Source organism: Battus philenor, unplaced genomic scaffold (genome assembly GCF_028537555.1).
Source record: "Battus philenor isolate CCGP_79_NKW_IND1 unplaced genomic scaffold, ilBatPhil1.0.hap1 SCAF_7, whole genome shotgun sequence".
Taxonomy (NCBI): domain Eukaryota; kingdom Metazoa; phylum Arthropoda; class Insecta; order Lepidoptera; family Papilionidae; genus Battus; species Battus philenor.
The window spans coordinates 7,334,895-7,356,515 of NW_027181737.1; the positions used below are offsets into that span (position 1 = coordinate 7,334,895).

Below are 21,621 nucleotides of genomic sequence, written 5' to 3' on the forward strand. Positions count from 1 at the left end.
ATAATACGTTAACTAATTCATTTAAATATTCAGTATATTTTAATAAGTGGCCATTGATGAAAAAATATTTAGACTATTTTTTGCTTGGTGAAAAGCTTGTGCTTAAAGAAATTAAACTAACTTGAATTAGATTTTTCAAATGAAATTTGAATAAATTTAAACATATTTGGAAGTCACAGATAAGGCTTAACAAAAATCAACAATTAAAATATTCAGTAGATTGCTATTAACACAATATTAATCTAATTTTTTACACGTTATATTTACATTTTATAGATTCTTTTTGCAAAATATGCGTTTATAAAAACTTACATTAATATTTTAATAGTTTTATAGGAAACCATAGATAAAAAATTAATGACAACCCAGAGAAAATTCACATCATTGCCATGATACAAAATAACGGATTCATAAACTTTCACCTTATGTTCTGTAGTTTATAGAGACGTTTTTCGTTTGCGGCAATCTAAACACCCTTTAGCCGGCTAGGAAGCATAACGATAAAATTGATATGCAATTGCATGCCTTGTTTTGAGGCATTATTAAAGTTGACATGATACAATTTCCATGATATCTAACAATTTTTGTAAACACGCTTGTCGAATACACAAATTATATGTATAAAATAGGCGAATGCTATTTATTGCGGAAGTAATGGCTTCCTAAAATTTAATTGCAGATATTAATTTGTAAGCGACAATATGTACCTTTTAAGAGAAAGATATTGAGTAGACAGTGTTTCTCGATATAAACGAGTGTGCATGTTGAATATTTGTGTCATCCGGCTTCTTTTTTCTTCAATTTCATACAGCGTCCCGTGCTAAAAGCTACAAAGAACTCTTTATAATTAGGATTTTGAGTTTACTATAAAACAATGTAATAATTTAGGCAAACATTTTTGCTGCCAATGAATTGTAATAAATATGTTTGTTTTAGATTATATCGTGAAAAATATTATTTTTGAAAACTGATGACTTGCTAAGCTGTTAATATGAATCCTAGTTGATTCGAATAGATTTGAGATTAAAAATGGGTGACACTGGCGGTATGGCTTCCGTAAGGAGCAAAATTAAGAGTAGATTGGAGGAAGACGATGAATCAGAGGAAGAAATGTGGGACAGTGAAGATGACGACGAAACCATAGCAAGGATTCAGCGGGCTCATTATGCACAGGCAGCAGCTATGAATCCTCGTCGACGAGCTCCACCGCGTCCTCGACCAATGAGCCACAAACGGAAACTTGAAGCGGTGAAAAATTTTCACGACTTTACCAAAAAATTAAAAAAAGACACTGGAATAACAATTCGTAGTTTAGTAGGACACAAAATATTAGAATTAAGTGATTTTTCTAGTGAAAATAGTGAATCGGAAAGTGACGGTTTGTCGGAAGAAGAATTTGTGGTTAACCCTAATGCAGTTCAGGAGTTAGATGAAGAAAATGAAAGTTATATAGATCCAGAGACAGGAGATATTTTAGAATACAAGAGAACAGCACATAAGCCAGTTAATTCAAATCCCCCTCAAAGTAGTACAGGTGCTTTACAAGACATGGAGCCTAAAACCCTATCAATCAGTGATATAATTAGTGAAGGTGAACTTGATTTAAGTAAAAATGTTGAAATAGCTGAAGTGGAAACAAGTGAGCTATGTCCAGAGAAAAGTCCAGAGGAGTTGTTAAATATAAAGCAAGATGAGGCCAGCCAGGACTTTGATGTAATAAATAAACTTAATGACACAGATGGTAAAGAAGCTGAATCTCAAGATAAATTAGAGGATGAGGAAAAGCCAACTCAGGAAGAGAAAAAACCAGATTCTGAAGAAGAGGTAAGATTTACATTTTCTTTTTATAATGTTTGTGTTGTTTCATAGAAAAATGCAGAATGATGTATTCATGCAATAACAATTTTTCTGTATTGTACATACTTAGCATAATGATAGTATTTTGTTATGTATTAAAAAAATTTTAATGTTTGTTTTTTGGATGGTAAAAAAAGTTTGTTGTTTGGTTCAAATTTTGGAAAGTCATTTTTATACATTCACATTTGGTAGAATTAACTGAACCAAGTTCATTAGGTGAACGTTTTTTTAACCAATAAACATAGTTGTTTTGACCTATTTCAGAAAAAATCAACTAATGTTAATACACTTAATGTAAGGAGAAATATTAGAGAAGTAATGGATGAGAAAAATTTGGATGCCTCTACATTAGCAGCACAGCGTCAGGAGTCTGAACGTCTTGCACGTGTTCAAGAACAACAGAGAATTATCCGGGAGGTTAGTAAAATATCTACAAAAATAGCTTAAAATAGTTTTCACATAGCACTAGAATACTTTTTCATTGTTATTTTTAGTGTGTTCACCGTGCAACACATTTAAATAAAATATCATATAGCTATTTGTTGGTTAGTCTTTTATATAATAAACATTTTAAGCTAACACTGTTATAAAAAAATGACATGGCACCCACTGGAGGCCTATTTCTCCCCCAAAGATCACCACGATGACTTGTCTTGCACTGCCCACATCCAGTAACTTTCTGCAACCTTAACTTTGTCTTAATCCACCTAATGGGAGGCCTACCCGTGTAACATCTGTAGGTTTGTGGTTGTCACTCATGAACATTTCCCACGCCATCCCCTATGGCCGTGAGTTGCATTAGAGTTGAGCCTCACTTATTGCCACTACATTTGACCTACATTGACAATCATGGTTTTTCTGCACATATTCTCATTTTATAGCTGTATAGCTGCATATGAGTTGTATAGAATAAACATTCAGTTATAGTGGTGTAATAGAAGGGTTAGATTGAAGAATTTGCTTATTATGGGAAAATTATGTGGTGGTGGGAGGTAGAGAATATTACATACAGCTTCCTTGCAACAACGCATTATTTTCTAACAGCTAAATTGGAAACTGAACCTCTGACTTTTTTGACAAAAATTATTATATTATTTTATCATACATAAAATAATATAATAATTTTTGTTGGGCTCCATTAGCTTAAAAAAATATTTATTCAGGAATGAATAATCAATGAATTACTGTAAAATGGACTGTACAAGTTTAAAAATATTACTTCCAGAAAATAATAAGACAATTTGCAAGAACATAATGCAAAAGGCCACAAACAGATATTCTATTGTCACCTAAAACTTTATAAATTTATAAAAAGAACCCAATTTGGGAATGTTAGGTTAAAATTTAGTGACATCATGAAATCTGTCATCCCGAATTCCACATGATACTAGGCTGTCCTGTACTAGGAGATTTTTTACGAACCAGGAGGCGTAAAGGGTTAGCAATACCCCAATTGTAGCAAATCAGAGATAATGTGTGACCAGGAGGAGCATTCAAGTTAATACTTTGGATGCAACAGCGGGTACCTCCACTTTGGAATACAAGGCCAAAGGGGCTATTATTCCCACAAAGCTGAAAATGATGTAGTTCAAGTGCATTTCTAATGAAATTGTAGAGCTTGGAGGTGGTGGGCAGCCTCACATATCCATAAAGTCCCCAAACATGAAGAAAAACCTTAAATTAAATAATAAAACAATTAAATTTTGAAGAGACCTGTCCTAATATTGAATAGTTATATTTCTTAAATTATATCTTAAAGCGGAAAAAGTTGTTCTATGCAGTTGCTTACTTTCCACTCCTTTCAGGTACAGAGACAAATAGCAATGAACAGGCAGAACAAAATCCATCAAAAAACTATTTCTCTATTACAAGGAGGATCTTCATTACTTAAAAAATCTGGGCCTGGACAAAAACTGAAGTAAAAAATCACTTAATGATTACTTAACATATATGTCCTTTTTACTGTACACTTTTTATAAATTCATTTATCTTATTGTAGTTTACCCAATACAGTAACAGTAAAGATGCCATCAGGAGAAATGAAGAAAACTTTAAAGCAAGGGCAAGTAGAAGTCTCCAAAATTTCCAAACCCACAACATCAGGATCACTGTTCTCGCAAAAACTAGGAAGACTAGATCAAAAATCAGAAAAGAAGGAGGTATCATGTCATTATTTTTTTACACTTAAAGTGTTTTAAATAATATCAACAATTATTTTTGAAAGACTTGGTCTTACAAATGAATGCATGGTTAATATTATGCTATGTTTTACCTGAGAAATGAATATAAATTAAATGAAGAGTGTATAGTTTTTCTATTTTTGCAAAGCTGGACAAGTTATGAAAACTATATTGTTTTATATGAAAAATTAATCATTTTAGTGGTTTCACTAAAATTCAATTTATTACATATGTTATGTAGATTGACATAATTGTACATTATTTCTATAATTAGAATTAGACATTCACAGTCATAAGTAAAGTAATCATAATGAATTTTGGATATCACAATGAAAGAAAATTATGATATGCATTTTTGTGAGTTATTGCTGAAACAATGGATTTAATTTTCAGGTAGTAGAAATAGTGGATAGTAGCAGTGGTGAGGAATCCTCGTCATCATCTTCAGACTCTGATGATTGTATAATGTTGTCAGATTCAGAAGTACCACCAAGTCCCGAGGCCGAAGAAGATCCCGCTAATTCTGGTAAATCTTTTTATATTATTATTAAATTAAATATTATTAGAGTTATTTAAGTACTTCTACAGGTCACTGTAAACAAATTTATTCTAATGTTACATTTAATAGCTAAAACAGACACATATAAAACAATCTTTCAAAGTTATTAACATAAAATGTGAAAGGTTTTTTTAACTCACTTACATTTATAATTTGGGGGGAGAACAAGCTAGGCAAGATTCAGTTTTCAACATTATGTATGATTGTATGGAAAAGTTTTTATATAAATTAAGATCAATTTGATGTTAATAAAATTAACTGTTAAAATAACTACAAATAAATTTCCTCTTACAGGTTTGCATGTGAATGATAGTTACAATATCCCAGATGAACAGGGTCGAGTTTTAATTAATATAGGACATCCAGAAACTGAAGAAGATATATTTTTAGCACCACAAATAGCAAGGATAATCAAACCACATCAGGTTCGCAAAATGCATGTAAAATTTATTAAAATACCTTACTTTCACATTTAGTGATGTAATTACATTTATTTTCTCGGCATAAATTATTTTAGATACCTGGAAGTTGCTAATATTTAAATTAGAAGTAACTTAATTTTAAGGCCCTAAGTATAACTAATTTAGAAGAGTTTATAGTTTCATACTAATTTTTTAATCAATTATTTAAATAATAGACATATAACCTTTTTTACTAGATTGGAGGGGTGCGGTTTTTGTTTGACAATATTATAGAGTCGGTGGAACGGTTTTCAACATCTACAGGATTTGGATGTATATTGGCACATTCCATGGGGCTCGGAAAAACATTGCAAATTGTGTCTTTTTGTGATATATTCTTACGACACACCACTTCCAAGACTGTGCTATGTATAATGCCTATAAATACCCTACAAAACTGGGTAAGTGTCATTTATATTATGTCTTATATCTACAAAAATATATTGATATTTTAAACCGAAAAACCATAAAAAAAAATTTAAATATTTCCAAGACTGTAGAATGGGATAAATGTTCTGAAACTGATTAGTGAAACTCACGACGTTTATTATAATTTATTTATACTACATTTGTGGATTTTACAAATAGCTTTTTTTAACTTAAACAATTTGGTGTTTTGGACTTAGTGGTTGATAATAAACCTTGCAATTTAAATCTATATTCTATTTTATTGATACTATTGGCAAAGAGTGTACATTGCATCAATGCATGTACAATTGTAATGACTGCATAAGTATGTACATCTGTGGACAACCTGTTAATGAGTTAGAGATAACTAAACAGTATTTCTGGAATATATTTTAGGTAGCAGAATTTAATATGTGGCTTCCGTTGGATGCGGTTAATAGTCCACTTTCAGCACACGGGGATGTGCGTCCACGGAATTTTCCGATTTATGTTTTGAATGACAGTCACAAGACGTTGCAGATGCGCGCTAAAGTTGTTAAGGTAAGACACTGATATTATTATATACAACAATTTTCATGCAATAAATAAGATGAACGTACATATATGGGAAAGGTATATGAGCCACTCCGGTCCGGTTCATGTATGAACAAAAGAAATTTGTATCCTTTATTATATTTTCCTTTTGATGTGTTTAGTGAATTTAGTAAGCTGATGGTACATTTAATCCTATGAGGAGACAAGAGAAGACAAGGTGGCCCAAGTCAGATTTTGTTTTACATAACTTTGTATTGCACCACATCACTGGCTGTTGTTTGTTGGATATCATTTGCCATGAAATGATTGTGCTGCTCGTCTTGTCGGCTTCTAAAAGAAAGAAATAAATTGAAATCGACCTGTAGCAGGTACACTGCACAAAGTTTTATTTTTCAGGATTGGACATCCACCGGCGGTGTACTTATGATAGGTTATGAGTTGTACAGACTTTTAAGCATGAAAAAAGACAAAAAACCTCGTAAGAAAAAAAAAGCAGATGCTAAATCTGAAGTAGATAAGGACAAAGAAAAAGATGGACAAAAAAATGATAAAACTGATATTAATGAAGATATGCAGGTTTGTTATTTATACAAAGAAATTTCTTTTTAGGAAAACTTTATTCCTTGCAATGTTCTAATGTATTTATTGAATAAATTGCTGTATGCACAATTTTTTATTATATTTAAGTATATGTTATTTTGTTCAATTTTTTTTTTATTTGGAAACCGTATGATTTTAGAGGGAAAATAAACATTAGAAAAATGTAGAGAAATCATTCGCGAATGTTATTTTTGTGTTTCTAAAATGTCGTGTATTTATTATACTTAATGTTGCAAAATATAAACAGTAAAATAAAAATAATTTCACAGCAACTTTTTATTTCTAAATTAGGGAAAATCTTTGTTGCGGGCTTAACCCTAAGCTAAAAGGTTTGATCTTTATATTTATGTATACCCCTGTTTTTCAAGGGTTCAGAAAGTAACATGTCCAAGCCATCAGAAGAATCAAGAGGTGAAAAAGATGATGGAGAGAGTCAAAACAAAACTGATCAAGAAACTAAGGAAAAAGAAGAAAAGAAAGAAGATGCTGCAACTGATGAAGAAAAAAAGCTTTTAGATGGTAAGAAACCTTTCGAGAAAATTATTTAATATTCTATATTTCTTATATGTAAAATCCATAAAGGTATGTTTTAATGTTATTGAAAATATGTTTTTTTTTTTATAGAAATGTATGAAGCATTAGTTCGGCCTGGTCCTGACTTAGTCATATGTGATGAAGGTCACAGAATCAAAAATTCCCATTCAAACATATCATATGCTTTAAAACAAATGAGAACAAGACGGCGTGTTGTGCTTACAGGTATTGTTTACTGACAAATATTATTTTAAAACGTTACAAACTATTTATATACTTATATGTTTATGCATTTTCAGGTTATCCATTACAAAATAACTTACTAGAATACTGGTGCATGGTAGACTTTGTCCGACCTAATTATTTAGGAAGTAAAACTGAGTTTTGCAACATGTTTGAACGCCCAATACAAAACGGACAATGTATAGATTCTACACCACAAGACATAAGGCTCATGAGGTATAGAGCGCATGTATTACATTCATTGCTCGTGGGATTTGTTCAGAGGTACGTTAAATCGAAAGAGTACACTAATTTACTTTTATTTCCTCATTTCAAAGATATTTACACTGAATTGGTGTTGATGACCATTTCATGTCTCTTGGTTTCAAGATACAAGATTTGTTAAGTTCTTCAATACAGCAATTGAGGGACCGTCATCTAATATCAATATCGTTTCACGGTATTAATCAATAGAAAGGCATTTTGACGTTAGCATACCACATATCTATTTAGTACAACGTTTCATAACGCCTAAATGATTGTGAAAAATATATTGCATTTCACTCGAAAACATGCTCAAGTTCGCTCGAATTTGCTGGACTGGTCAGACTATCAGCCGCACAACTTTGATGATATTTTCAGTACTACAGTTGGACGTTCCTTACGCGGATCAACAATAAGATTAGTACGTTCTCGTTTGATTTCGTTTAACCAGTTGTAAATAGTAACATGAACAATGTCAAAAAAACCAAACGCCACTGACGTAGGTCGAAGAATTGAAGCGGACATGGGCAGAGTACATCGCTAGTTCAACCAGCGGTCGTTGGGACCGAGTGGCGACCGCGGGCCGGAGGATGCGGCGAGGGTAGACCCTTCAATAAGTGGACAGACAAATTACATAAGGTCGCTGGATGCGGGCCCTTTAGGAGGCCTCTATCGGTTCACATGATGATAAAGTGCAAAATGATGGTAGAACGTAAATTTTAAATTGAGCCAATTTGTGAAAACAAACGACACATTAAAAGTAATGCACTGTAAAAGATTAAAGAGTTCTATTTTCGAATTAAAAGATATATTTAATACTATTTTTTAAACTGGCCAGTTCTGAGACCTTTCATCACCACTAACGTCTATGTTGAATATAGAAATAATTTTTGGCACAATATTGTTATAATAATTCAGATATTGTTGTTGTTAGACGATCTCATGCTGTCTTGCAATCGACTTTGCCGCAAAAAGAAGAATATGTATTACTTGTACGTATGACGCCTCTGCAACGCAAATTATACGACAGATTTATGAATGAAGTTGTTCGATCTACTTCAGTACCAAATCCATTAAAAGCATTTGCTATTTGCTGCAAAGTAAGTGAAATGATTTATGAATTGTTATGCGAATGATTGTGTTATGGAACCTTGTCTAATTTGTCTTATATTATTGCTTAGATATGGAACCATCCAGATGTTCTATACAACTTTCTTAAAAAGCGAAGTGAAGTTAATGCAGCTATCGAGGAAGACCTGGACTTGGAGGAAATAGGAGGTGTCACTAAAGCCGGTAGGCCAAAAACTAGAGGGAATTCGAAAAAGGTCGGGAAACCGCGGGTAAGTGAAGAAAAAGCAATTAATTTGAACTTATTTATTAAATTAAAGTATAATACTAAATGGTATTCATTTTTATTTCTATAGGGTTCTAAAAAACCTGCAGCAACCATACCTCCTAATACCACCGGATCTGGAAATCCTCGTCAAGAAATCGGAGGCTTTGGTAATAATACACCATTTCCAACAAACGCCCCTTACCATACAGGGCCTACCGGGGCTCCAAACTCTTACAGGCCAAATAGGCAAGAGGCCTCATACCCACCTTATCCAGAATATCATAACTCTGGTCAGGGCTATTATCCTCCTAATCAAGGTTTTAGCCAAGAGTTTAACAGTAATTATTATCAACATCAACCACCTTCATATAATAGTAATTATCCAAATCAGTATTCTCAAAACAATCCTGATTGTAGTCAAGGTTATAATCAAAATTATTGGAATAATACTAATTATTACGGAAACCCGGCATACTATAACAATACTTCATATTCCAATGCACAACAACAACAACCGCAATTTGGCGGCAATCCGTCAACCAATTTCAATAATACACAACCGTATCCGCCAAACTTTAATAGCATTAATGCTAATAATCAGTCTTTTCCTAGTAGTGAAATGCCCCCTTATCCTGGTAATCAAGAAAATTTTGCTAATCAACACAGGCCTCCGTTTCAAGGACCTCTTAATCAAACAACTTCTGGCTATTCGAGTTTCGAATCAAATACCTCCGCACCCAGTAACTATTCTAACAATCAAACACCTCAAGATTATTCAAGTGGACCTTTTCAACCTCCATCATTTTCTGTAAATAGTTCAAACTATGGAGCTGATACATATAACCAATATGATAATCAACCAAACTATGCAGGTTATGGCAATAACATGCCACCTAGTCATCCCCAAAATAATTCTATTCAAAATCAAATACCAATTAAAACAGAAATGAATATCGATCCTAGTTATCAGGGGACTGACAGGAAACCGGAATCAAATTATTCGCAGTCGTCCGCTGCTCCTTTTGAAAACGCTTTTAATTTTCATCAACAAAACCCACTTTACCCAGATCAGTCAGAAAGCCAGTATCCGGCTTATCCATCCATTGAAACTAAGCAACCTCTGGATAGCGCCGGAAGCCCTGTTACGTCATGGCCCTTAACAGATACTATTAAGACTGAAGTTGATAAAATTAAAAATGAAGAAAAGCTTGAAATGAAATCTGAATCAGACGGAGAAGTAAAAATAGAAGATTTAGACACAAAGAAGATCGTAAAAGACGATGTAAAACGCGATATTTCTAGTTTAGCAGCATCACCTAAAACTCAAGTTCTTGAACCAACTGTTAAAGATTTGGCATTAAAAGATCAAAATAAAAGTGATAAATCAGAATCTGATCTTGAGAATACAAAAAAAATTAAGCCTAAAATTAAAGGCAAAGAAAGCAAAAAAATAGAAAAACCGAAGAGTAAAGGACGACCAAAGGCAAAGGGACGAAAAGATAGAAAAACATCTAAAGAAAAAAATAACGATGACTCAGATTCTGACGAAAGTGAAAAGGAGGAGAAAATGAACAAAGAAGAAGAATTAGCTATGGTAAAGAAAGCAGAAGAAATGACTTATGATTGGGCCACAGAATTATTAAAAGATTATGTACCAGGCATAATAGAAAATTCTGCCAAAATGGAGTTATTCTTTTATCTCCTGAATGAAAGCATTAAAGTTGGGGATAGGTTGTTACTTTTTAGTCAAAGTTTATTTACATTAAACCTCATCGAAGATTTCTTAGAGAAAAACTACATTCCGGGCACAAACTGTTTATGGCAGAGAAATACTTCTTACTATAGTAAGTATAAATATTTTTTTAGTATTAATCATAGCATTAGGTTTTTAACATAAAAGTGTGTAAGCTTAAAAGTAAATCAAGAAGACATTTGTTTTAAGATAAGTTATTTTACAGGACTTGACGGTTCAACACATGCTTTAGAACGTGAAAAATTGATTAATGAATTTAATATAAACCCAAATATATTCTTATTTCTTGTATCGACACGAGCCGGTTCTCTTGGTATTAACCTAGTAGGGGCTAATAGGGTTATTGTCTTCGACGCTAGTTGGAATCCATGTCATGATACACAGGCAGTTTGTCGCGTATACAGGTGAGTTAATTATTTTATTTACCCAATATGTTATTAAAAAATACTTCCAAATCAATAATTATAAATTTTAAATAAACTGTTTATTATTGTATAACTATATAAACAATTGTAAATAAAAAAATATAATTTATACAGTGGTGGCATTATAATTCACACTTTCGGTTCTTTCGAATCGTATGTATTACACGTGTTTATCTTTCTGTTTATGTACAGTAAATATTACAAACTATGGCAATTTATTTTCACAATGTTGTTGACAAATAATATAATCAAATAAATGGGGTTGGTTTAAATAGGTATGGACAACAAAAGCCATGTTTCGTATATCGTTTCGTCATGGACTGGTGTTTGGAGAAAAAGATTTACGACCGACAGATTAACAAGCAGGGTATGGCCGATCGAGTCGTCGATGAGTGCAATCCAGATGCTGTATTATCTATGAAAGAGATAACAAATCTTTGTTTTGATAACGACGAAAAGGTAAATTTTATTAGAATTAATTACAATTATCGCATTTAAATATTATATCATTTGTTAAACTGTAAGGAGTGAGAATTTCTAACGTTATAAAACTGTATGTCTATAAAATGTGATTTCCTTTTTAGGAATCGGAAGCTAAAGATTTATCAGAATATAAAGAAAAATACGTAGATTTACTAATGCAAGGAATTCTGACGTCACATGGAAAATTACTGAGTAAGGAACCTTTCCAACACGAATCTCTTTTAGTAGACAGAAAAGAGAAGAAATTATCCAGTGCCGAAAAAAGACTTGCACAAAGAGGGTAAGGAATAAATATATATTATAGAAAAAATTTACGCTTTTAGATAGTGTTATCTGAAAATATCGGCAGGGTTTCTTTCCCATTTTCTTCGTCTTTAAATAAAATATGAAAGATGTGTATTGTGTGACAAGGAGGAAGGAGGTATGTCAATAATTATAAAACATATCAATATATATTAAAAATGATGAAACAAAACATCAAAAACTTTTTATCTCCAAAGTTTATGGTACGTCTGCGAGTTCGTATTTGTCAAATGTTTCATCACGATTTTACTAATTATTAATTTCGTGTACTTAAAGGTATATGTAATTAATTTTAAAATAATTATTATGACTAATATCGAATTCATGTTAACAAATCGCGAATTATATATTTTTTTCTGAGGTACCTTTAGACATCATCTTGTACTGAAATTGAGTACGTAGTTATTTAATATTGTGTTTGTGTTGTAGGAAGTCGCGTTATCAAACTCTTGTATTTCGCTCATCAATCATGGTTTTACTTTAAAGCAAAAGCTGTTGAAATGATTCAAATTATTGAAATCTAAGGTCAAATTCATTTTTTTCTCATTGGTATATTTTGTGTAGAGCTCTTTTTTATATTACTTCCAGATATGAGCTAGAGAAGAAAGCTGCTTTGGCTCCAAAACCCACGAGCGCTTACCGAGCAGTTCGCACCGCGGACGGTACTGTAGTGCAGAGGCCTGTTGCGTCCGTGCGACCCATGCAACACGGCGCACGCTGGATACCTGCCGATGTGTGGCGTCGCCAGGGCATGACCGCACAAGAGATGACACTACCATTAGGTAAGTCGCATAAAACGAACGTTACGTTTGGTCGTAGTAATAATAATAAACTCAATTAAAATTCAAATATTATTTGCGCAACATACGACGAATTAAGAAGAACAGGTGAAACGAATTTTGTAGGACTGTAGGGTTTAAACCTATTAATTTAAAAGTTGTATAAGAATCAATTTATAACGAATGTCTGATATAACCTACATGTGTGTTTGTGTAATATGACATTTATAAAGTGCTGGCAACTCGACTAACCCATATTTTCATTAGGAGCGCCTGTATCGGTTATTCGGTAGACGGTGGTGTGTGTATATATATATATATATATATATATATATATATATATATATATATATATATAATATATACGATGTATGTTTTACGGAATTGTGTTCTCTATAAAATACAACAAAGTTTAGTCTGTATATATCAGTATTTGTTGTATACACACTAGACTTTATATGTAAACACAATTATGTATTTTCAGATGTTGTTATACCTACAAATTCTGCTGAGAAAACTAATATTGTACTAAAAGCTGGACAACGTGTAATGGTGTTAAAATCACCTAAAGGCATTTATATGCAACTGGAGTCTGGTAAAATCATCGCTATTAAAACGTCAATGAAAGGTTTACAAAAAGGCTCGGATAACAAGGAAGGTAACCCTATAGGAAAGAAAAGTAAGTCCTGCGTTATTTAATACATTATATGTTAATACAGAAGTGTTATGCAAGCAATCATAATTTTAATTTTAGTTTTAGGTACTCGGCCTATTTCAGCAAATATACCGGGATCACTCAAAAATAACTCTGCTATCACAATTACATCCAAAACAGGGCCAAGGCCCGGCGTTCATAGGGTTATGTCGCGGCCAATCATGGGCTCAAATAAAATCTCACGGCCTGTGTTTGCAGGACAAAAAATAGCTGAAATACGAAATCGCCTGGGAGATATGAGATCATACTCGACAATGCGAACTAAAACGCCAATTAATCAAACGCGAATGTTACGGCCTAATTTGCCCGGTTCAGTGAGTATAACAAGAATACCCAAGGATACTAAAAGACCAACAAGCATTCTTTCTTCAAACGAGTCAAAGAAAGTGGAAATCGAGTCTGATGAGGATACTCAGATATTAGATAGTGATGACGAAAATGAAGCTTTGCCAAAAGGTAGACAACAATCGGTTGCTGATACAAAAGGTAATAATCCCGATAGTGATTCACAAAAACAAATTGTTTCTCAAGACATTGAAAAAGAAATGACGACAGAAAAAGAGCAAAAGGACAATGAACCCATGGTTTTGACAACAGATGAGAAACTCCCATCTGAAGACGTTTTAGAAAATAAGTTACATGAAGAAATACCTAATGAAATACCTGATGTGCTTAGCAATCAAACAAAGTTATTAAATCTTGAAAGTAATAATCCTGTGCAAATGGAAAAAAAAATTAACTTGTTAAAGAATTATAGGCATCAACGCCCAGGTAGTCGACACCAAACTGAGTCTAGTTTAAGTCAACTAGAAAAGACTGCAAGTACATTAAACAAAGATGGTGTTCCCGATTTTCGAAAGAATTTAGACGACATCACACAGTCTTATTCGCCAAGTAACGACGACAGGATAAATAGTAAATCTAAAAAGAAAAAATCTCCAAATAAAAATGAAATCGCCTGTGAATCTCAAAACCCCGATAGGCCTAATTCAAATTCTAATATGTCTCATAGTGTATCTAGCCTGCTTGGCTCGAGTAGTCAAAAGCCTCGCATCGATCCGATGCTTAGTAATCATTTACCGAAACCACGAATGAGCGAATCCATTGCACAAAACTTATCTTTGAGTGGCCCAAGACAAAATCCTTTAGCGATACCTCATGACAATTCGATGAATCCCCTTCGAGATTTTGCTATGAGCCAAAGTTTAGACCACGTTAAGCATCAAACAATGGGATCGTCTTTGGGGAACATTGGGCTAATGAGCGGTGGTACATCTGTAACTCCTAATATTGACGTAAGAAAAGTGCCGGGGCCTTTAGGTGATCTTACAAGTAGCCCAATGATAAATACAAGTGCATTGACTCCAGGACAAGCATATCCACCTGGAAATCCGCCACCGGAAGGGGTGTTTGGTCAATATCCAGGTATTTTAATTTTTTTTAATTTACAGGTTACATACTTAAAACTGATTTTTAACGGATTATTTCGGGTTTTTCTATGTTCTCGATTTTACGAGTTGTTTACAGTAAATCATATTCATGGGTAAGATCGAGATGTTGGATGCCCAAATGCCATCGTAATTCTTCGGTACAATCTTGTTAATTACTTTTTTGTTGGTCAGATTTGCACAATATAAGCTCAAGGAATCTTCAGGTATTGTAGTGTTGGTTTTGGAATTCATTTCATTGATAATGGGTTCGCCAGTGGAGTTCAAATTTGAAAAATTGCTTTCGGCCATTACGCTCTCGACATTTCATTAGCCTCGCGACTACCGACCATGAATGCTATATACAAGTAAACAACGATATAATCCGTGAATTTGTTTTTTATTTCATGGTACTATTAAGTGTAATCCTTTAAAAGTAAGTAATCAATTCTTATATAAAATCCTAAAAAAGGTTTTAATATTAGTCAACATTTTAAAGTTTAAATTTTAAGGGATTATAAATAGAAAAAAAAAACTTAAAGCATACATGTACAATTGACAGATGTTAGAGCACATGTATTAATTGTACATGTATTCTTTATATCTGTTTCTAGTATTCATTTCTGTAATTTGATAAATAAGTTTATTATTATTATTATAGAGGTTAACTTCATTCTTAAAGTGAAATGATTGCAGGTTACGCGATGGGCTATGGCGCATATCCGAACGCGCCACCGTACTATCCTGGCTATGGTGGTGGTTATTATCCTCCATACGCGGCGCCACCCACCACTATGCCCTCCGTACCTCCTCCTGAAAATTATTTGCCCTCTAACCAGCAGTGGTGAAATTGGTATCTCCAGTGATAGACAATTTAGTGAATAAAAATACTTTTTCACTTTATCTAATTGTTTAAAACAGAATGTGAGTAAACTCAAGTGGATATTGTTGTGGTTATTTACATTCAAAGTTTAGAGAGAGACGTGCGCGTGCGTGGCTTTAATGTATTCTGACTTATTATGGATCATCATTGTATGTCATTATGTATCATTTTCTATGAGGCGCGGTTAACAAGTGGTTTTGCTGACACTTTTGTAAATGTTTAATGCACAACTAATGTTTCTTGTACGCATGTTATATACACATTGTCTTCAATTTATTTAGGCATTGAAGCATTGTACATTAAATTATTATTTCAAACTTTCGATTTTCACAATTTTAGACGATGAGAGTTATAGGTTGGAGTACTTATAGATAAAATAATAATCCCAAATGTAATACATTTTATTATATAGCGCTATTATTAAAAGAAGATCCTCATAAAGAGTTAATCATTCGTCATTTGGGGGTTCAATTAGACGGAAATCTCAATAAAATATTTTTCATACAAATAAATGAATGTGTATGTTAGGTCACGTCAGGCCTGGTCTTTCCAATGTTAAGACTACATTTGGTTGGTGGATGTGATACGTTGCTAAATTAGTAGTAAGTTGAAAATAGTGTGTAAGAAGTATTTATCTTTTATCTAGACTTAGGTAGGCGTCCATACGGTTATCTTAAGTACTTCAGTTCATTCAATCATTCAAGTCAAATGTTTACAAGAAAGTATTATCCAGATGCGTGTTAGTTTGTGTTTTTTATGTCTCTGTACGCTTCTTGTGGTGCAAATTCTATTTTTAAACGAGGATGGTATTACAATTTCTATTTTCCTTTTGGTGTGATTCCTTAACATTTTTTATGTAATTTTAATTTTGAAAAATGTTTTTGACAAAATTATATTTGTCACTAATCTTTGTAAATAGGTTCTAAATATATACTACTATATACTTTTATTTATCTACGACAAGAAATTTTGACTACTTAGTTATCATATTAATTAATGGGTACTGTATAATCATCAGATTTTTTTGCCTTTTGTGATAACGTTGTATATATATAAAACTTTACTGCATTTTAATTCAAGTAGTAATACTGGGTTATTTTTATGTACGGGTGGGTAAACGATACACTAAAGTTCCAATGAGATTTATATGTCAAGAAACAAATTAACTATCTAAGTATTAAAGAAATCGAACTTATTTGCCTAATGAGAAACAGAAATAGTTACGTGATTTCCAAGCAGCTCATAAATTCTATTCTTTGCTTATTAATTTAAATCCATATATAGTTGTAGAGTTCTGGGTTTGTTCTATACACTAGCTATAAACAACTAGTGTAATAACAGCGAAAGTTTTTAGTCAACCGTGTTATAGAAATGGACCAAGCTGTAAAAGCATATTGCGATAAAATAAACAGTTTATTATCGTACTTTCTGTACCGAATAGAGCAAACACCAAGACAGAATCAGCATCTGCTTCATGTATTTTTTTTACCAGTCTTCTATAGAATCTTTTCGAGGTTAGATGCAGAGAGCGGTATCCTATGCGCCATATTTTAGTCCCTTTTTTGCCAAATACACATGCAAGTAATTCCAACTAGACTCAGACAGTATTTCTTAAGAACTTTGTTTTCTTACCGATAAATAATTACAAAAAGTTCGATTCCTTTTTCAAGTTAAAGTATTATATCTTAGTAAGTTGTTGATTGGTTGTCTTCTACATTTCGTTTGTACCATTTGTCAGACTGATAAAGAGGCTATCATGCTCATTGTATAAGATGCCTGGCTGCACTTTGGCTACTGTTTTTTCAGCAGAAATAGTGTATTATCAATAATTCATAAAAAAATAGTTGATTCTTAATTTATTTCAATGATTTTATAGTTTTTTTTAAATTTACCTAATCAACATTTAATAAAAAAATCTGTAATAGCTGCTTTAACCAGTTTCCCTTTATCATTCATTCAATATTCGGTTTATATATTTTTTATAAATCAACCATTAACGTATTTTACTTTTAAAATTAAGTCTTAATACATGATTTGACTTGCCTATTTTATTGTTAACATGAAAGTGTTTTATTTTTGTAACTATTTTGTAAATAGAGCTTGTTTGGATTAATGCTATTTTAGGTTCAACGAGTGTTCTTTAAAATAAAATTATCAATTGACGAAATATGAGTATTTAAATAAAATTGTAAATAGCTTCTGTGCACACACCAAACGAAAAATAGAAAAATAGCTTTTGAATATTGATTTTAAAATTGTGTATGTTTTACAATTATCAGTTTTATATTATTTTTTTGTACAAAATAACTATGGATATAATTGTTCGAAGTGATACATATGATAAACATTGCATTTTAAATTGGTCAAATAGGTCTGTAATATCCAATAAAGAGGTCAATAAATAATAATTTGGTTTTTCATTTCTCTAACACTTCTGTAAAGATAAAAAAGATAAAATTCAAATGAATTAAATAAAAATTTACAACATTGAAACTTAACAGAGCTTTTATTAATCGTCAACATTTTTATCTAAATAATAAAGAGTTTCTTCTAAGAAGCCGAAGAGAAGGTCCGGATGCAGTGGGCGCTTCTGCCGGAGGGATGACAGGGCTATACCTCCCGTCATTTTCGACGTGGTTGCCGACGTTAAAGTGTTGAAAATAAATCATCCTCGTGACCTGATGGTATCCCTAACAGAGTCCTGAAAACCTTTCCGCCCTATGTCATCCTCTTACTGGTGTCAATTTTTAACTCCCTCATCGCCAACTGCGCTTTTCCGGACGTCTGGAAAAAAGAAGTGGTGGTAAGGATTCCGCAGTCTAACAAACCTAAAAAATTTCCCTCGTCATGTCTTAAGTCGTAAACAAGCTGATCATCCTAAAGCGCCTCAAAGATGTCGCGCCTAATAACCAACTCCTCCCGGACGAACAGTTCGGCTTCCGTAATACATATCAAGCACACAGATTCGCCGAGTTCATCTTCAGGGTTTGCTCTTCGCTGACTGACACATACGCTATCTAATTAGACATCGCAACGGCCTTTGACAAAATTTGGCATGAAGGATTATTATATAAGCTGTACGTACTCTATAGGCGTGTCGAACAAGCTCGTTAAAATCGCACGAGCCTTCCTGTTAAACTACACTTTTCGATACCGGGCTTTGTTCGTACTTTTCACCGCTCGAACCCTCCACACAGGTTTTCCCTAGGGATCCTGCCCTCCCCTACTTTTCTCGCTCTTCACTAGCGACGTCCCTAAAAACTCTAAGGCAAACAATATTAATCGCGGATGACACTACGCTCTACAAAATCAAAATCGGATAGAGTACCGTCCCTCCTCTCGCGTCAACTTCAATCCACGGCCACCTAGGCGAATGGTTCTGGAAATGGGAAAATTGACGTAAATTATGAGAAGAGCCAAGTGACATAATTCACAAGACTCACAAACAGCCCGCGCCCGCAGATAAGAGCGTCGCGCCTATTGGGGCATCCTATCTCGCGTCGACCGTCCTATCACTAAGGACTCGGTGAAGTACCTTGGAGTCAGCTTTCTGTCTAGACTTTGGTTTCACGTATATTCGCTCAGTCAGGAATAAAATCGACCATAATATAAGCAGGCTTTACACATTCATATGTTCCTCCAGCAAACTGTAGAGCAGAGTTCCCTAAACTTTTTTGTGCCGTAGACCCCTTGCCATGTTTTTCCGTGTTGGGTAGACCCCTTACTTTCCTGATATTGATTTCCTGTAAATTTCTAACTAGTGAAGTTTAGTGTTAAAAACTTAAAGTAAAAACACATGTTAATTTAAACATTTATTAATTGAATTTAAATTAAAACTACTCAAAATAAAGTTTTGTATCTGTTATGTAAAATATACGTGACATTAATTAAACATAAAATAAACTATAAATAAAATAACATAAGCAATAAGTCAACATTTTAGTGAGAAGGATGAACCTGTTGCTTTAATAATAAATTATCAACATTTGGCGTCAATTTTGTAAGGGTTAATCTTAAATCACCTCGGCTAATGATGTCCAGTCTGTTTCTTTTTTTCGTTAGGAGATTGGTAACAGTGCTGAACCCCCTTTCCACTGGGTATGATGACAATTGAAAGGAAATTAAAAATTTCCTCGCTGTATTCCATAATACGGGATAAGTAACGGGTATGTTGTTTTGCAGCCAGAATTGCTGATATCCGTTTTTAAACTGAACCTTAAGTTCTTCGTTTGTACTTAGTTCAGTCAGCTCCTCTTGTATTATGACATTTGTTTCTTCTATGTCACCATATGGATTAATTATCCACGGTGGTATTACCATACTCAAAATATTCTCAAACCTAGATTCAAAATCTGAATAGAGGGCATTTAAATGTTGAACGTAAGTTGAAACGTTGTCTTCCTGGCAGCTTGTCTGTGACAAATTGGGGAACTGAGCCGCCCCGTCCAATATTTTGCTTCATTAGTTTAACTCCGGCAAGAAACGCTGATAAGATGGACTTTGTTTTAATCAAATTCAAACTGTCGCCTTGTAATTGCAAATTAACCATATTAAATTTTGTAAACAAATCTGTTAAATAGGCGATGTCTGTTTTCCTCTTCATTAAATTTTCTTTTAAAATTTTATCTATAGTATACAGAAATTCTAAAATAGTCTCAAAAAGTGCAAAAAATCTTGTCAAACATAAGCCTTTCGACAGCCAGCGTACTTCAGTGTGAAGAAGTAATTGATGATAGTGTTCGTCATTTTCTTCACACAACTGCGCAAATAACCGCGTATTCAACGCGTTGCTTCGGATTCGGTTTACTGCATCAATGACTAAATGAAGTAATTCATACAATCTAATACGTGCTGAGACCCCCATTTTCATTTCTTGGACCCTAAAATTTTTTGTTCGCTGACGTGACCCCTTGCAGGTTGTCATAGACCCCTCGGGGTCGATATATACGATACCTGGAATACAAGATTGCAAAACTTGCGTAAGACCCGTAATCTCCTACGCAAGTATTGTATTCACTCAAACCCTATAACCACACTCCGTCCATTACTAACTTTGATTATAAAATTTCTTAAGATTCGAAATATTTTTTAAATGGCATATCGTTAATAAACTCGGACACGTCATCCGTTTACCGGCTCGTGGTCTCTAATAGAGAACCTTTCACCCGTCGGTTACACTAGCAATGTGCCTCATACACTGCCACTACAGACGAGGTATTCTTCGAGCTACGTTGGTGTTTGGTTCTGCGTATATCCTCAAGTATATTTCTGTCACTCTCAAGGTGACCTCGAAGACGTACTAAAAGTTATATAAATTAACTAGACTATAAAAAAGACGCATTGGTGTGGAAGGAAGATAAGATTCTATTTATTAACTTTTCAACCTATATAAACTAGTATTGGTTAGTTATCCTGCTAAAGTTTCCTCAATTGGGAGTACAAAGAATTGGTTCTGTGTTATAACTGAAATGAAACACTCTTGTACGAAGTAACTGAATTGCTGCTCCAAACGGAATGCTATTACAGAACACTTATATTTACAAAGTTACATGGCTATTTATACACTTTCGGAAATAAAATCATAAGCGTTCTGATTTTTGCTCTTTCAGTGTCGGTATTTTTGAAACTGACCAAAATTACATAGGTAAACTACCACAGTTTTCAAGATCCTAAATGATTAAATCAAAATATTTTCAATTTGCCACATGCCAATGTCCAAGCCTGTCCAAATTTTGCTGTTTCTATTATTTGCCATACAACTTCGATGTTAGTTCAACAGTTGCTGTTGTAGGTCATCCTTTACTGGAATCATCACTGAGATTAGTACGACCAGGCCTGATTATCATATCGTATTCGTTAAAAATAGTAGAACGTCATAGAGCTTCATTATCAAAAGTT

General features: G+C 33.3%; 1 protein-coding gene across 2 annotated transcripts; it reads left to right on the forward strand.

Annotated features, from left to right (window-relative positions):
- The first annotated feature begins 600 nt into the window (after window positions 1-600).
- On the forward strand, window positions 601-18,113 carry LOC137931311 (uncharacterized). Of its 2 annotated transcripts, XM_068774766.1 has the most exons (23): window positions 601-689; window positions 937-1,824; window positions 2,122-2,274; window positions 3,663-3,775; window positions 3,857-4,016; window positions 4,431-4,563; window positions 4,891-5,021; window positions 5,255-5,458; window positions 5,862-6,005; window positions 6,396-6,575; window positions 6,968-7,118; window positions 7,224-7,358; window positions 7,433-7,640; window positions 8,554-8,719; window positions 8,801-8,959; window positions 9,044-10,799; window positions 10,914-11,112; window positions 11,409-11,592; window positions 11,718-11,896; window positions 12,508-12,701; window positions 13,183-13,377; window positions 13,453-14,838; window positions 15,537-18,113. In XM_068774766.1, exons 2-23 carry the CDS (start codon window positions 1,030-1,032, stop codon window positions 15,686-15,688), a joined length of 7,077 nt encoding a protein of 2,358 aa, XP_068630867.1. In that variant the 5' UTR covers window positions 601-689; window positions 937-1,029; the 3' UTR covers window positions 15,689-18,113. The 2 variants fall into 2 exon arrangements, with proteins under 2 accessions (XP_068630867.1, XP_068630866.1); XM_068774765.1 differs by lacking the exon at window positions 601-689 and having other exon boundaries at window positions 866-1,824.
- Window positions 18,114-21,621: the final 3,508 nt, after the last annotated feature.

What these genes read in the sequence shown, in the direction of transcription:
- LOC137931311 (XM_068774766.1), top strand. Translation starts at nt 1,030, where the DNA reads ATGGGTGACACTGGCGGTATGGCTTCCGTAAGGAGCAAAATTAAGAGT. An exon ending in AGAAGATCCCGCTAATTCTG is followed by an intron (nt 4,564 to 4,890) that starts GTAAATCTTTTT and finishes TTCCTCTTACAG; the next exon opens with GTTTGCATGTGAATGATAGT. An exon ending in ACGGCGTGTTGTGCTTACAG is followed by an intron (nt 7,359 to 7,432) that starts GTATTGTTTACT and finishes ATGCATTTTCAG; the next exon opens with GTTATCCATTACAAAATAAC.